General features: G+C 45.6%; 1 protein-coding gene across 1 annotated transcript in view; it reads right to left on the bottom strand.

Moving 5' to 3' along the window:
- slmapa (sarcolemma associated protein a) overlaps positions 1 to 18,625 on the bottom strand; it is a 130,709-nt gene that overhangs the window by 97,325 nt on the left and 14,759 nt on the right. The window contains exons 2-3 of the mRNA XM_064967333.1: positions 11,142 to 11,289; positions 7,652 to 7,724 (exon numbers count right to left, since the gene is read on the bottom strand). Coding sequence (XP_064823405.1) covers positions 7,652 to 7,724; positions 11,142 to 11,289 — 221 coding nt within the window. The remainder of the gene's footprint in view (positions 1 to 7,651; positions 7,725 to 11,141; positions 11,290 to 18,625) is intronic.

The raw sequence follows: 18,625 nt of genomic DNA, 5'->3' as shown, positions 1-18,625 counted from the left end.
GGGTTTGTAGTGTGTGTGAGTATATATATATATATATATTAGTCAGTGAGGGAGTTTGTAAAATAGAAGGAAAGTGTCAATGCAGGTAGTCTGGGTCCATTTAACAGACTTATGGCGTGGGGATAGCTGTTCAGGGTCCGGTTTGTTATCCTTTAATTACCATAGTGAATTATCGTTGTTTGTTAATGTGTATATTAATCCCATAAGGGATGGGTTGCCTTTTGGCCATTTATTTAAATGAATTCGGTACGGCTTGCCGTGTGGAAGCAGAGAAAACAGTCTAACAAGATTGTCCCTTCCTCTGACACCACCTGGTATAGAGGTCCTAGACAGCAGGAATCTCAGCCCCAGTGACCTACTGGGCAGTACTTCACACCCACTCAAGAAGCTCTCAACTCGCTTTCCTGTAGTCCACAATCATCTTCTTTGTCTTGCTGACATTAAGAGAGAAGTTGGTCTAGCACCAGTATACTGTAGGTAGGGGTAAAGTCACTAGATAATGTCAGGTCTCCGACCTCCCTATAGGCTGCCTGACGGCCGGTGATCATTCCTACCACCATTATGTCAAACTTGGTGTTGGAATCCTGCGTAGCCACGCCGTCGTGGGTGAACAGGGGTACAGGAAGGGACTAAGCACACACCCCTGAGGGGCCCCCGTGTTGAGGATGAGCGTGGCGAATGCATTGTTGCCTACCATTACCACCTGGGGGTGGCACGTCAGGAAGTCCAGGATCCAGTTGCAGGGGGGAGGTTTTTAGTCCCGGGGTCCTGAGCTGGGTGATTAACTTGGTGGGCACTATGGTGTTGAATGCTGAGCTGTAGTCAATGAACAGCACTCTCATTTTCTTCCTCTTGTCCAGGTCAGAGAGGGCAGTGTGGAGTTCAATAAATAGTGTCATCTGTGGATCTGTTCGGACGGTAGGCGAATTGCAGTAGGTCCAGGGTGTCTGGGATGATGGTGTTGATGTGAGCCACGGCCAGCCTTTTAAAGCATTTCATGGAGCGAAATCAGCCGTCCGTAACAGCTGGTACTTTCATGCATGGTTCAGCGTTGCTTGCCTCAGGTAGGCTCGCGTCGCTCTGCAGATCGTGGCTGGGTTTCCTTTTGCAATCCGCGATAGTTTGCAAGAACTGCCACATCCGTTGACCGTCAGAGTCGGTGTCGTAGGGTTCAATGTTAGTCCGGTGTTGACGCCTTGATGGCTCGGCGGAAGTCATATAGGATTTCTTCTTATAAGCGTCCAGATTAGTGTCCCGCCATTTTGAAAGCGTCAGCTCAAGCCTGCATGGCATGTGCTTACGGTCACTGAGGGGACGTTGTCGCTGCACTAAGTAATCCTCTTTTTTGCGTATGCTGAATACTTCCCAGCTAGTTCTATACTGCAACTCAGGAGGAACGAGCCATGAGCTAAGAAACGGGAAACACTGATTTAGACTACTAGAACATATTGTATGACAGTATATACACACAAACACAGTTTAAATGGAAATGATTTGCTATTGATTTGTCTCCAGTAACTGAGTACTGATGTTCAACCTTTGACTTAGTTTAACTGCCAGTATCAAATGTCTGCCAGTGTTGAACGTTAAAGCCGGGCTCCAGACTTGGCCGGGGACACACTGATAATGTCTATGACACTGTGTGATTGTGTATCAGCTGACGTGACATTGTACAGCCTCTTTGGCTGATGTTTAGAGAACATTTGGTGCTGTCTTGATTTAATATATACAATGCCTTGTCAGAGGACACCCATTAGACATTCTCTCTGCTTCTGAGTCTCCCTGTTGCAACTTGTAATTATAACTAAATTATTTATGACAGACTATATCTGTGACTGCGCTTCTTTCGTTCACCTGAACATCCCCTTTACACACTCTAACCTTTTAAGTGTTTCACGAGCTCCATGACAACCCAGAACACTTCCTCCCCATTTCCTTGATCAAATCAGGTTCATGATTTGCATGAATAAAATATGGTGACTGGCAAGTGGCACAAACAATTTAGCCTAAATGTGATGACTGGGAAGTGGAACAAACAATGAAACGGTTAAGTTTCCATCATGACCCCGTTATAGAATCCCAACTGTAGATAATCTTCATCTGTTGATATAGCTCCTCTTCCCAGACGCTTTACACGCCTGAAATCTCTAACTCCACTGTAAGACAGATGTTTACCTTCGTGATATACAAATTAAAAAGACTAAATAGGATTGATTTTGCTCCTTTAAAATAATCTTTATTTTTATGTATTAGTAGTAATTATGTAAAAAGGAACAAGATTGTTGTTAAAGTTTAACTTTCCCCTCCCTATCCTGCCAACAGTTGGTTCACCTTTACATTGCATGGGCATCTCACGCTATTAAACTAGCCCATTGCCTTAGTCAGACTTACCTGGCCGCTTACCGGTGTTGTGCTATACTCCACATCGCGCTAACAGGTTTCACTCTAGTTCTAGCTGTGTTGTACTGGTGCTGGCACAGAGTCAAAACAGACATGACCTAACACTACCCTCCAGTGTGCTAACAGGTTTCATTCCAGTTCTAGCTGGGCTGTACCGGTGATGGCACAGAGTCAAAACAGACAGACAAAACCTACAGGCTCATTGTGATAAGTGACTCTGCTGTCGTCTACTGCTCTACTTTACAGTCTACTACATGCTGCTGGAAAAACAGCATCAGGACTTCCTTCCTCGTCATTTCAGTTACACTAATCTGTCTCAAACTAAGTCTACACATGAACAAAAAGGTATTGACTTGCAAGCACTGATACACACGTCAGTTTACCTGATAAGCACTTGGCTTCACGCAACCAGGTAAGCTCCAACCACAATAAGTAGACCGTCTCGTCAGACCCGTCAGTAATATCCCCGTTGGTTGATCAACGAGGATCTTCAGTTCAGCTACCTCCGTTCTCTCAAAGCAAGAGAGCACTACTTCTGTATTTTCAAACCAGCCTATCACCCACACACACAGAAAGCAAAGCACTGCAGGAACAACCTCCCCACTGTACCTGCCCCTCCCAGGTGGAAGAGTCAAAGAGCGCCCATACACGGATTGTCCCTCAGGTTTCCTCAACATTTTACTGCCCATCTGCGAAGCTAACTGCAAATGATAAGGATGCATCCCTTGTGATGTTCATAAAGAGAGAGAGAGAGATGACGTAAAACTGGAGCAGAACAATAGCAGTTCGACCCGTGTGTGTCTGGCCTTGTGGCCCACAAAACCCCGTGTTTACATAAACCAGTACAGGTATAACACGGTTCTCTACAGGTGCACAACAGGACACAGGTTGGACAGCATTCCGTTTCACAAGACAAATCCCGTGACAGGTGAGTCCCATACAAATAGAACATCTGGCTGTCCGGACAATCAGAGGAACGAACAAGAATGCACTTTTAATCCCGACTTAGTGATTTAGAGCTTTTGTCAAATTTCAGGACAGTAGTTTTGAAAAGTGCTCACATGCCAAAATGGGTATGAAAAATTATGTACTGTTTCTCCATTATGTGTGTATGTGTGTAATGTCCTGCAAAAACGAATGTTATTTTGTGTTACGTAACAGCCTGATTCTAAAATTGAGAAACCCAACTTAATCTTTCTATCTACACACCCCACAATGACAAAGCAAAAACCAGTTAACTTTTTCTTTTTAAAGATACAGAAATAACTTATAACATACAGTTGAAGTCAGAAGGTACATACACTTCGGTTGGAGTCATTAAAAATCCTCCACACATTCCTTGGTAACAAACTATAGTTTTGGAAAGTCAGTTAGGACATCTACTTTGTGCATGACACAAGTAATTTTTCCAACAAATGTTTACAGACAGATTATTTCACTATATCACAATTCCAGTGGGTCAGAAGTATACATACACCAAGTTGACTGTGCCTTTAAACAGCTTGGAAAATTCAAGAAAATTATGTCTTGGCTTTAGAAGCTTCTGATAAATTATGTCAATTAACCTGAGTCCATTGGAGGTGTACCTGTGGATGTATTTCAAGGCCTACCTTCAAACTCAGTGCCTCTTTTCTTGACATCATGGGAAAATCAAAAGAAATCAGTCAAGACCTCAGAAAAATAATAATTGTAGACCTCCACAAGTCTGGTTCATCCTTGGGAGCAATTTCCAAACGCCTGAAGTTACTACGTTCATCTGTTCAAACAATAGTACGCAAGTATAAACACCCTGGGACCACGCAGCCGTCATACCGCTCAGGAAGGAGATGTGTTCTGTCTCCTAGAGATGAACGTACTTTGGTGCGAAAAGTGCAAATCAATCCCAGAACATCAGCAAAAGTATCTATATCCACAGTAAAAAGAGTCCTATAGCGACATAACCTGAAAGGCCGCTCAGCAAGGAAGAAGCCACTGCTCCAAAACCGCAATAAAAAAGCCAGACTACGGTTTGCAACCGCACATGGGGACAAAGATCGTACTTTTTGGATTAATGTCCTCTGGTCTGATGAAACAAAAATAGAACTGTTGGACATAATGACCATCATTATGTTTGGAGGAAAAAGGGGGAGGCTTGCAAGCCGAAGAACACCATCCCAACCGTGAAGCACAGGGGTGGCAGAAAAGAAATAAAATGCTGAAATTAATATTATTCTGACAATTTTCATTCTTAAAAAAATAAGTGGTGATCCTAACTGACTTAAAACAGGGAATTTTTTGCTGGGATTAAATGCTAGGAATTGTGAAAAACTGAGATTAAATGTATTAGGTTAAGGTGAATGTAAACTTCTGATTTCAATTATAAGTATTCAGACCCTTTGCTACAAGACTCAAAATTGAGCTCAGGTGCATCCTCTTACCATTGATCATCCTTGAGATGTTTCTACAACTTGGAGTCCACCTGTGGTAAATTCAATTGATTGGACATGATTTGGAAAGGAACACATCAGTCTATATAAAAAAAAGGTCCCAAAGTTGACAGTGCATATCAGAGCAAAAACCAAACCACGAGGGCGAAGGAACTGTCCATAGAGCTCCTAGACAGGATTGTGTTGAGGCACAGATCTGGAGAAAGGTACCAAAATGTGTCTGCAGCATTGAAAAACCCCAAGAACACAGCAGTCTCAATCATTCTTAAATGGAAGAAGTTTAGAACCACCAAGACTCTTCCTAGAGCTGGCAGCCCGGGCAAGCTGAGCAATCGGAGGAGAAAGGCCTTGGTCAGGGAGGTGACCAAGAAAACACCACACCAATCGAGCCTTTATGGTAGTGTGGCCAGACAAAAGCCACGACAGCAGCTTGGAGTTTGCCAAAAGGCACCTTAAGACTCTCAGACCATGAGAATCAAGATTCTCTGGTCTGATGAAACCAATATTGAACTCTTTGGCCTGAATGCCAAGCGTCACATCTGGAGGAAACCTGGCACCACCCCTACGGTGAAGCATGGTAGTGGCAGCATCACACGGTGGGGATGTTTTTCAGCGGCAGGGACTGGGAGACGAGTCAGGATCGAGGGAAAGATGAACGGAGCGAAGTACAGAGAGATCCTTGGCTTAAACCTGCTCCAGAGCGCACAGGACTAGAGAGAGCGTGAGACGTTTCGTTTTTTTGGGGTTAAAGTTAAGGTAAGAGTACAGGTTACGGTTAGGGAAAATAGGATTTTGAATGAGACTGAATTGTGTGTCCCCACAAGGTTAGCTGTACAAGACTGGGTGTGTGTCTGTGTGTGTGTTTTAGAGGTCGCATTGTGAAGTCCACACATTGCGATAGGGGGGCAGGGGTCAGCAGCGACAACGGAGGGAGAGAGAGCCATAGGAGGGCAGGGGTCAACAGCAACAGCCAGTTTGACAGAGACGGCTGTTAGACCTGATGTGTTGCTACACATGAGCTCAGCTAGCCAACGTCGCCATGACATCGCCTAAAAGTTTGATCGGGAATTCTATTGGAGGAGCAGTTTCTTCATAGGGTACGGTATCTGCCGACGATGTCTCTTTGCTAGCAGTGGAGGCAAACTCAAACATTGAAAAGCAACCTAGCTTGTAAATGGTCAAGAACATACTTTCAAAATCTTAGCTCGCTGTCATCATGAATCAAGTCGACAATATACTGGCAAACCCTTAGCAATCCTTGTCATATAAAGAGAAATTATAGATCAAAAGCACCAGTGCTAGTCGGTCATAAACATTACACAACGAGTTGTAAATTCAACAATGAGTGTTCTGGAAAGAATCAGTGGCTAACTGCAAGCATTGTAAAGCAATCACTAGCCTGCTATTCAATGGAGTGGGTGTATGGTCCAAGTCTGGGTTTAAGGGTCTCTTTTCCAAGCTTTAAATTATAAACATTCAACATTGGCCATGCTGTCAATCCAGCAGGACTTCTGCCGCTTTCAAAACAGGGAACAGGGAAAATAAGTTTTGAACGGTCATCTGACTCGGAATTCCAAGTCGGGAACTCGGGCCTCTTTCCAGAGCTCCAACCTGAAGATCACTGACGTCATGATTCACCCGTGTTGTTCCCCCCTTGAGTTCACAGTTGTCTTTGAAAGCATCATAAATCCAGAGAATATCAGACTGATGACAAAGTTATGACAAAATTTACCCACAAAGGACCACAGCAAAACAAGATGAGACCAAAAATGTATAGTATGCTGCTACATAAATGATGTAATATACCAGGGAGATATGTATACTGTAGCTAAGGAATTGTTGTGTAATAAGATGTTAGTTGCCCATGTGCCTCACACTAATAATTTGGTCTACTTCGCCCTCTTCGTTTTACCTACTGTTCTGACTTTGTGGTGCACATGTAGTCTAACCTGTTTTAGAGTAATATAATTGTCTGCTTACATGTCCCCGTTATTTATCCTACGGTTTTGACTTGGTGTACAGCAGAGCTGCACAACCCTCTTCCTGGAGATCTACTGTTCTGTAGGTTCAGTCCAACTCTAATTTAGCATATCTGATTCTGCTAGTTAAGGTCTTGTTGAGCAGCTAATAAGTAGAATTAGGTGTGTTAAATTAGGGATGGACTGAAAACCCACAAGAAGAGCGATCTCCAGGAAGAGCGATCTCCAGGAAGAGCGATCTCCAGGAAGAGCGATCTCCAGGAAGAGCGATCTCCAGGAAGAGCGATCTCCAGGAAGAGCGATCTCCAGGAAGAGCGATCTCCAGGAAGAGCGATCTCCAGGAAGAGCGATCTCCAGGAAGAGCGATCTCCAGGAAGAGGGTTGTGCAGCCCTGGCGTACAGGGAGAACTGTAAAAAAAAGTCCCATGTTCTGTCGCTGTACATTTCAAAAGTGCTAAACAAAGTTATATTGACGAAGTCAGTCCTAGCTCACTCGTTAAGGTCTTAATCGGAATTAGGGAGTGCCTCTTACTCGCTCGTCGTCCCCTTACGCCACAGCTGGTACATCACAATTGTCAGAAGAAACCGCACACAGATGGGCTCTGTGAGGAGACGCAGAAACAGTGTGGGGGCTGAGCAGCTGTCTCAGTCATCCCAACCTCCTCGTCGTCTACCTCTCCTCCTCCTCCCTCCATCTCATACAGCAAGAAACCCCGCCGCTGGTCTCCTAGCGACCCCATCGCTGCTCGTTGGTAACAACAGTTGAATGGTAATGCCAGAGTGCAGAACTATCGGCTACATATTAGTATTACTTGCACGTATTTAATTAACCTGTCTACTACTTACTCTGATCGTCGTCGAGCCTCCATGCCATCAGGTAGAAACAGCTTGATTGTAGACACTATGCAGCCATGAGTGACTGGAACACACAAACGGGTTATATTAACATCAACACCACCAAAATCCTATATAAACAAATGACCAACAGTAGATTCACTGATAAAGCTCCGGGAAAAATGACAGAAGATACATGCAAAAGTTGCATTCTCTCAGTCTCTAAAGCAGGGTAAACATCTATCTAATACAGGCAGGCCAACCACACACACACAGCAGGTACAGTCTAATACAGGCAGGCCAACCACACACAGCAGGTCCAGTCTAATACAGGCAGGCCAAGCACACACACAGCAGGCCCAGTCTAATACAGGCAGGCCAACCACACAGCAGGCCCAGTCTAATACAGGCAGGCCAACCACACAGCAGGCCCAGTCTAATACAGGCAGACCACACACAGCAAAGCAGGCCCAGTCTAATACAGGCAGACCACACACAGCAAAGCAGGCCCAGTCTAATACAGGCAGACCACACACAGCAAAGCAGGCCCAGTCTAATACAGGCAGACCAACCACAGCAAAGCAGGCCCAGTCTAATACAAGCAGACCACACAGCAGGCCCAGTCTAATACAGGCAGGCCAACCACACACACACAGCAGGTCCAGTCTAATACAGGCAGGCCAACCACACACACAGCAGGCCCAGTCTAATAAAGGCAGGCCAACCACACACACAGCAGGCCCAGTCTAATAAAGGCAGGCCAACCACACACACAGCAGGCCCAGTCTAATACAGGCAGGCCAACCACACAGCAGGCCCAGTCTAATACAGGCAGACCACACACAGCAAAGCAGGCCCAGTCTAATACAGGCAGACCAACCACAGCAAAGCAGGCCCAGTCTAATACAAGCAGACCACACAGCAGGCCCAGTCTAATACAGGCAGGCCAACCACACAGCAGGTCCAGTCTAATACAGGCAGGCCAAGCACACACAGCAGGTCCAGTCTAATACAGGCAGGCCAAGCACACACAGCAGGTCCAGTCTAATACAGGCAGGCCAAGCACACACACAGCAGGTCCAGTCTAATACAGGCCGGCCAACCACACAGCAGGCCCAGTCTAATACAGGCAGACCACACACAGCAAAGCAGGCCCAGTCTAATACAGGCAGACCAACCACAGCAAAGCAGGCCCAGTCTAATACAAGCAGACCACACAGCAGGCCCAGTCTAATACAGGCAGGCCAACCACACACACAGCAGGTCCAGTCTAATACAGGCAGGCCAACCACACACACAGCAGGTCCAGTCTAATACAGGCAGGCCAAGCACACACACAGCAGGCCCAGTCTAATAAAGGCAGGCCAACCACACACACAGCAGGCCCAGTCTAATACAGGCAGGCCAACCACACATCAGGCCCAGTCTAATACAGGCAGGCCAACCACACAGCAGGCCCAGTATAATACAGGCAGACCAACCACACAGCACGCCCAGTCTAATACAGGCAGACCACACACAGCAAAGCAGGCCCAGTCTAATACAGGCAGACCAACCACAGCAAAGCAGGCCCAGTCTAATACAGGCAGGCCAACCACACAGCAGGCCCAGTCTAATACAGGCAGACCACACACACACAGCAGAGCAGGCCCAGTCTAATACAGGCAGACCACACACACAGCAGAGCAGGCCCAGTCTAATACAGGCAGACCACACACACAGCAGAGCAGGCCCAGTCTAATACAGGCAGACCAACCACACAGCAGAGCAGGCCCAGTCTAATACAGGCAGACCACACACACACAGCAGAGCAGGCCCAGTCTAATACAGGCAGACCACACACACAGCAGAGCAGGCCCAGTCTAATACAGGCAGACCACACACAGCAGAGCAGGCCCAGTCTAATACAGGCAGACCAACCACACAGCAGAGCAGGCCCAGTCTAATACAGGCAGACCAACCACACAGCAGAGCAGGCCCAGTCTAATACAGGCAGACCAACCACACAGCAGAGCAGGCCCAGTCTAATACAGGCAGACCACACACAGCAGAGCAGGCCCAGTCTAATACAGGCAGACCACACACAGCAGAGCAGGCCCAGTCTAATACAGGCAGACCACACACAGCAGAGCAGGCCCAGTCTAATACAAGCAGACCACACACAGCAGGTCCAGTCTAATACAGGCAGACCAACACACAGCAGGCCCAGTCTAATACAGCATGTCCAGTCTAATAAAGGCAGGCCAACCACACATCAGGCCCAGTCTAATACAGGCAGACCACACGCAGCAGAGCAGGCCCAGTCTAATACAAGCAGACCACACACAGCAGAGCAGGCCCAGTCTAATACAAGCAGACCACACACAGCAGAGCAGGCCCAGTCTAATACAGCATGTCCAGTCTAATACAGGCAGGCCAACCACACAGCAGGCCCAGTCTAATACAGGCAGACCAACCACACAGCAGGCCCAGTCTAATACAGGCAGGCCAACCACACAGCAGAGTAGGCCCAGTCTAATAAAGGCAGACCAGATTTGAACGTATTTACGTGGGTTCACAGTGCGGACCGAACCAAGGTCCCTGCACCAATACATGTACAGTTACAACCAGGACGTAGCCCTTATGGTTGTGTTGGCCGCTACATGTACCATAACGGTGGACGTATTTCCCAGAAGGCCCCCATTTAACACAACTGAGGGATTTAAGACTAGACACCAGAGTAACCTCTGGTAGACATGATAGAAACGTAAAACAGAGGTTTTATTCCCAATAATGTGTCTCTAACTTAAACCGTTTAATATTCACTATGACCAACACCGTCTATAACAACCTGCCACGACCCAGCTGGCCTGACCAACACCGTCTATAACAACCTGCCACTACCCAACTGGCCTGACCAACACCGTCTATAACAACCTGCCACTACCCAGCTGGCCTGACCAACACAGTCTATAACAACCTGCCACGACCCAGCTGGCCTGACCAACACCGTCTATAACAACCTGCCACGACCCAGCTGGCCTGACCAACACCGTCTATAACAACCTGCCACCACCCAGCTGGCCTGACCAACACCGTCTATAACAACCTGCCACGACCCAGCTGGCCTGACCAACACCGTCTATAACAACCTGCCACTACCCAGCTGGCCTGACCAACACAGTCTATAACAACCTGCCACGACCCAGCTGGCCTGACCAACACCGTCTATAACAACCTGCCACGACCCAGCTGGCCTGACCAACACCGTCTATAACAACCTGCCACCACCCAGCTGGCCTGACCAACACCGTCTATAACAACCTGCCACGACCCAGCTGGCCTGACCAACACCATCTATAACAACCTGCCACTACCCAGCTGGCCTGACCAACACCATTTATAACAACCTGCCACTACCCAGCTGGCCTGACCATCACTGAAAGAGAAGACTCTCGGGAACACGTCGGTTTCCCCTCTACAACTCTGATGTGTACTATCCATCCACTTGGTGTGTGTGTACCTTTGCGCGTGTTCTCTGTGACGTCAACCCCAAACTGGATGGTGTCGCCAGAGAGGACCTCGCAGGGGGGGCTTTCCTCAGACCCCCGGCTCAGACGCTGGCTGTTGATGAACGTCCCGTTACTGCTTTTAGTGTCCTGGAGGTAGAACTGTAGGAAAACACAAGAAATAAAGAGTTGGATCATAAATACTATGGTAACCAAGGTAACTAAAGTAACCACAGGAATATACAACAGGATATATACACACAGTATATAGGTGGAACGAAGCACGTATTTCAACCAAACCATTCAGTACAAGGAATCCGAATGAATACTGAAAATATATACAGTACCAGTCAAAAAAGTTGACACCTACTCATTCAAGGGTTTCTTTATTTTATTTTCTACATTGTAGAATAAATAGTGAATACATCAAAACTATGTGATAACACTTATGGAATCATGTAGTAACCAAAAAAAATAAAAAGTTCAACAGAACAATATATTTTACATTCTTCCAGGCACCCCGCTTTTCCTTTACGACAGCTTTGCACACACTTGGCATTTTCTCAACCAGCTTCACCTGGAATGCTTTCCAACAGTCTTGAAGTAGTTCCCACATATGCTGAGCACTTGTTGGCTGCTTTTTTCACTCCACGGTCCAACTCATCCCAAACCATCAATTGGGTTGAGGTCGGGTGATTGTGGAGGCCAGGTCATCTGATGCAGCACTCCATCACTCTCCTTCTTGGTCAAATAGCCCTGACAAAGCCTGGAGATGGGATGGCATATAACTGCAGAATGTTGTGGAAGCCATGCTGGATAAGTGTGCCTTGAATTTTAAATAAAAATCACAGACAGTGTCACCAGCAAAGCACCTCCACACAATAACACCACCTGTGGAACCACACATGGAGATCATCCATTCACCCATTCTGCATCTCGAAGACATAGCAGTTGGAAGCAAAAATATAACATTTGGACTCAGACCAAAAGGACAGATTTCCACCAGTCTAATGTCCATTGCTTGTTTCTTGGCCCAAGCAAGTCTCTTCTTATTGGTGTCCTTTAGTAGTGGTTTCTTCGCAGCAATTCAACCATTAAGACATGATTCATGCAGTCTCCTCTGAACAGTTGATGTTGAGATGTGTCCATTACTTGACCTCTGAAGCATTTATTTGGGCTGCAATCTGAGGTGCAGTTAACTCTAATGAATGTATCCTCTGCAGCAGAGGGAACTCTGGGTCTTCCTTCCTGAAGCGGTCCACATGAGAGACAGTTTTTGCGACTGCACTTGAAGAAACATTTAAGTCCTTCAAAATGTTCTGTATTGACTGACCTTCATGCCTTAGGATAATGGACTGTCGTTTGTCTTTGCTAGTTTTGCCCATAATACAGACTTGGTCTTCTACCAAATAAGACTATCTTCTGTACACCACCCCTACATTGACACAACAAAACTGCTTTGCAGTTGCAGAATGCAGGCCTTCCAGGTGACAACCTCATGAAGCTGGTTGAGAGAATGCCAAGAGTGTGCGAAGGGGGGGCAGGAAGCCTAGTGGTTAGAGCGTTGGACTAGTAACCAAAATGTTGCAAGATCGAATCCCCGAGCTGACAAGGTTCAAATCTGTCATTCTGCCCCTGAACAAGGCAGTTAACCCACTGTTCCCCGGTAGGCCGTCATTGAAAATAAGTATTTGTTCTTAACTGACTTGCCTTGTTAAATAAAAGGTTAAATAAAATAGTGTGCAAAGCTGTCAAGGCAGAGGGTAGCTTCTTTGTAGAATCTCAAATATATTTTGATTTGTTTAACACTTATTTTTGGTTACTACATGATTCCATAAGTATAATTTCATAGTGTTGATGTCTTCACTATTATTCTACAATGTAGAAAATAGTCCAAATAAAGAAAAACCCTTGAATGGGTAGGTGTCCAAACCTGACTGGTAATATATATATTAATATGTAAAACGTTAACAGTATGTCCCAACGCACAACGAGAAAAGACGAAGCAGCTGCCAACACCTCAAATATGTTGACATATTTACGACATCACCCCAGTATCTCCACCACCGGATCAAGAAAGAAAGACAAAACTACAAAAACAAAAGTCTCCCCTCTGCATTCAAGGAGCCATGGCAGCTGATTCTACAAGAGCAATGTGTTTTTAGCCACAGATATGCATCCATTCTGGGGTGGTTGAGAAGAAGCGTGCGTATTTTCAGCACCTCGTGAAAGTGCTCAAGCCACTTTACGAACTTCGCCCTCCTGCACCCATTTCAGCAAAACAGGTAGCACCCGCTCTTTGTAAACAAGCTAAAAGCCGAAGCAGTCTGATTTAGCCAATACACCCTGCGTTACTCTTACTACAGATGAATGGGCCTCCAGGGCAACTTACCAGTGACTAGCCATCGCATTACCCTGGTGTGGGAAATGACAAATACCGTTGCCATGGAAAACAGCCCCTTTAGGAGAGCGTCACACTTCTCTCCAGTGGAAAGCATAGGCCTATACTATTTACATATCGATTTCAGATAGCAATTTATTTTAGTGTTGTTGATGAGTAATAGTGGTGTTTTCATTTCAGTAAATACAAAGTGTTGTTATTCCTGATGGAGCTTTCATCAGGCCACACACACACACCTCATGATCATACCATATGGAAATCAGGAATTCCAATAATTTAGTTATTGAAGAAAATAATTTAACTTATCATTTCATTTTCCTGCTGTATCAAAACCGAACCCCAGAACATACCAAACCGTGGGTTTGGTGAAACATCACACCCTATCCTAACCAACGGGTTGGTCACAGCTTCCAGGATAACAGAAGTAGACAAAACCAACAGGGTTGCCAGAACGAGCGGGTCCCGCCAGGTTGCCATAATGAGCGGGTCCCGCCAGGTTGCCAGCTGTCCTGGACATATAGTGGTTGTGTGGTGGAGAGAAGCACCTGCATTCAACACAGGAGCACCGCATTCTGGTGTGTTCCCAGGTAAAGCCAGGCCGCGTGCCGTGTTCTGGTGCGTTGAGGTAAAGCGTGCCGTGTTCTGGTGCGTTTTGAGGTAAAGCGTGCCGGGTGGTGCGTTGAGGTAAAGTCGAGCCGGGTGGTTGTATCAGGAAGCCCCTAAAAAAAGCTATCAGCATTCCAAAGGGCAGCAAACTCCACATGCAGTCATTAACACTGACTGAACTTCGCTGATCATGTTGCCACACCTCCAACTCCCCACTGACACACCCAGGTAACTCTTACTAAGGAAGAGGATAAGTTGCCCTAATAACTCACTCCAAATTAACACAATGACAGACACATTCCTTTCCCCACTGGAAACAGTTGAGGATAAGGTGCCCTAACAAGTGTTACTGAGGAAGGGGATAAGGTGCCCTAACAAGTGTTTCTACAGAGTTTATATCTTTAAGATCAATTGACGACTAGAGGGCAACCGATTAAATCGGCATGGCCGATTAAAAGTTTAAGAAATCGGCATTTTTGATTTAACAAAAGCGCATTCGTGAAAAAAAAGCAGTCGTTGAACAAAAACCTAACCAGAAACATCAATGCTTTGCTTAAAATCAATACGCAAGTATATTTTTTAAAACCTGCATATTTAGTTAAGAAATTCATGTTAGCAGGAAATAGTAACGAGTGAAATGTTGTCACTTCTCTTGCGTTCAATGCAAGAAGAGTCAGGGTACACGTAGCAGTTTGGGCCGTCCGGCTCGTTGCGAACTACGTGAAGACCATTTCTTCGTAACAAAGACCGTAATTCATTTGCCAGAATTGTACATAATTATGACATAACAGGGTAGCCCAGGGTAGACCAGACAATGTACAAATCACAAGCAGACAGTGTGCATCCCAAATGATATCCTATAAAAAGAGCACCACTAGCCTATAGGCCCTGGTCAAAAGCAATGCACTAAATAGGGAATATGGTGTATACATTTAAAATGTTGAGTTAAGGAGAGAGTGTTTGATGCACGAGGCATGTCTCTTCAGAATGACGTCTCTCCCGCCAAATCTTATGCATTTGTCAGTCAAAAAAAACGTTAAAGTAAAATCCTAGAAGAAAACCCGGTTACCTGTTACCCACCAGACACTGGGAGATGAATTTACCTTTCAACAGGACAATAACTTACTACACAAGGTCACATGTACACTGGAGTCATTTACCAAGAAGACAGAATGTTCGAGTTACAGTTTGACACGTTGCCATGGCAAGATGTGAAAGTGGTTATCTAGCAATGATCAATAACCAATTAAGACCTACCAAGTTTGAAGAACTATGAAAAGAATAGATGTGGAAAGCTGAGAGATTTACCCAGAAAGACTCACTGCTGTAATCACTGTCAAAGCTGATTTCAACATGTATTGACTTCGAAGGATGAATACTTAGAAAAATATAACAATCTAGAAATCAAGATTGTTCTTCTTCACAACCGTGAGTTTTTAATAGATCGTTGACATAGACAATTTAATCCCACTTTGTAACAAAATGTTGAAGACAAGGGGTGTGCATACTTTAATGAAGGCAGTAGAATTTCAAAATCTGCCACCATAACTTCATGACTTTAAGGACAAAAAAAGCCTAGAGGAAAAATATGGTCATCAATGTAGGCTATTCTATATAAATATATTTTTAAAGAGTTAAACTTAAAATACATGGTTTACTTTCTTGCATTGGCATTTACAGGTAGATAACTTGCAAAATGTATTTTCCCTACCACTGTTGGTCTTCGCTCCACCAGCTAGGCTGTGTGTGTGTGTGTGTGTGTGTGAGATATAAAAATAAATAAAATCTCAGCAGATCTATATCAACACTGAACAAAAATAAAACATGTAAAGTGTTGGTCCCATGTTTCATGAACTGAAATAAAACGATCCCAGGAATTTCCCATACGCACCAAAACCTGATTTGGTGCGTAATTTGTTTACATCCCTGTTGTTAGGGAGCATTTCTGTTTTGCCAAGACAATCCATCCACCTGACAGGTGTGGCATATCAAGAAGCTGATTATACAGCATGACCATTACACAGGTGCACCTTGTGCTGGGGACAATAAAAAAAGCCACCGCAAATGTGCAGTTTTCACAACACCAGAACCAGAGGTCTCAACTGCAGACGACGTGTAACCACGCCAACCCGGTACCTCAACATACGGCTCCTTCACCTGCTGGATCATCTGCCTGCACGTCCTCACCAGGTTCTTGACCCGACTGCAGCGAGGTGTTGTAACCGACTTCAGTGGGCAAATGCTCACCGTCGATGGACACGGGAAAGCTGGAAAAGTGTGCTCTTCACAGATGATTCCTAGTTTGAACTGTACCGGGCAGATAGGAGACAGTGTGTATGGCATTGTGTGGACGAGCAGTTTGCCGATGTCAACATTGTGCTCAATGGTGGTGGGGTTATGGTATGAGCAGGCATAAGCTACGGACAACAAAATTGCATTTTAAATCTATGGCAAATTGAATGCACAGAGTTATCGTTACGAGATCCTGAGGCCGATTATCGTGCCATTCATCCGCCGTCATCACCTCATGTTTCAGCAGGATAATGCACGGCCCCATGTCACAAGGATCTGGTCACAATTCCTGGAAGCTGAAAATGTCCCAGTTCTTCCATGGCCTGCATACGCACCAGACACGTCACCCATTGAGCAGGTTTGGGATGCTCTGGATCAACGTGTACGACAGCGTGTTCCAGTTAGGGCCAATATCCAGCAACTTCGCACAGCCATTGAAGAGGAGTGGGACAACATTCCACAGGCCACAATCAACAGCCTGATCAACTCTATGTGAAGGAGATGTGTTGTGATGCATGAGGCAAATGGTGGTCACACCAGATACCGACTGGTTCTGATACACGCCCCTACCTTTTTTTTGAAGGTATCAGTTCTCAGCCATGTGACATCTATAGATTAGGGTCTAATTTCTTCATACAAACTAACTCGGTCAACTCTTTATGATTACATTTTGCCTTTATATTTTTGTTCAGTGTATATCACTAGCACATGTACCTTTTATTACCATTACTAATCTGTTTAAGATCATTTCTGTTAATGCATTCAATATACACTACATGATTAAATATGAAGACACCTGGTCGTTGAACATCTCATTCCAAAATCATGGACATTAATATGGAGTTTGTCCCTCCTTTGCTGCTATTAACAGCTTCCACGTTCTTGGAACATTGCTGCGGGTACTTGCTTCTATTCAGCCACAAGAGCATTAGTGAGGTATGGCACTGATGTTGGGCGATTTGGCCCAACTCACAGTTGCAGTTCTAATTCATCCCGAAAGTGTTCGATAGGGTTGCGGTCAGGGATCTGTGCAGGCCAGTCAAGTTCTTCACAACGATCTCGACAACCCATTTCTGTATGGACGTCGGTTTGTGCACGGGGGATTGTCATGCTGAAACAGGAAAGGGCTTTCTCCAAACTGTTGCCACAAGGTTGGGAGCACAGAATCGTCTAGAATGTCATTGCATGCTGTAGGGTTAAGGTTACCATTCACTGGAACAATGGGGCCGAGCCCGAACCAGCACCAGACCATTATTCCTCCTCCACCAAACTTTACAGTTGGCATTATGCATTGGGGCAGGTAGCCTGGCATCTGCCAAACAGATTCATCCACCGCACTGCCAGATGGTAAGTGCGACTCATCACTCAAGTGAACGCGTAACCACTGCGCCAGAGTCCAATAGCGACGGGCTTTACACCACTCCAGCCGATGCTTGGCATTGTGCATGGTGATCTTAGGCTTGTGGCACTACTCAGCCATGGAAACCCATTTCTTGAAGCTCCCAGGCAAGACAGTTAAGTACAAATTCTTATTTACAATGACTGCCTATACCCGCCAAACCCCGTAACCCGGAAGACGCTGGGCCAAATGTTACTCCCGATCACGGCCAGTTGTGATAGAGCATGGGACCGAACTTGGGTCTGCAATGTGAACTCTGGCACTGCATAGCAGAGCCTCAGACCGCTGCACCACTCGTTTTGATGCGGACTTTGCTTCGAGGCAGTTTGGAACTCAGCAGTGTTGAAACTGGACAGATGATCACCACGCTACGCGCTTCAGCACTCTCTTTCTGTGAGCTTGTGTGGCCTACCACTTCACAGCTGAGTGGCTGTTGCGCCAAGACGTTTCCACTTCACAATAACAGCACTTACAGTTGACCAGGGCAGCTCTAGCAGGGCAGAAATTTGACAAACTGACTTGATGGAAAGGTGGCATCCTATGATGATGGTGCCATGTTGTAAAAAGTCACGGAGCTCTTCAGTACGGGCCATTCTACTGCCAATGTTTGTCTATGGAGAGTGTATGGCTGTGTGTTCAATTTTGTATTTATATATACACACACATATACCATCAACGGGTGTGGCTGAGTAAGCCGAATCCACTAATTTGAAGGGGTGTCCACATACTTTTGTATATTATTGACAGTAATTTCCTGTTCCCATTGACAGAGTGGACACGTTGCTTGCAGAGCTGACAAC

This window comes from Oncorhynchus masou, chromosome 6 (assembly GCF_036934945.1).
Source record: "Oncorhynchus masou masou isolate Uvic2021 chromosome 6, UVic_Omas_1.1, whole genome shotgun sequence".
NCBI lineage: Eukaryota > Metazoa > Chordata > Actinopteri > Salmoniformes > Salmonidae > Oncorhynchus > Oncorhynchus masou.
Note: the sequence above shows the minus strand (reverse complement) of the source record. Positions and strands in the feature narration are given on the sequence as shown.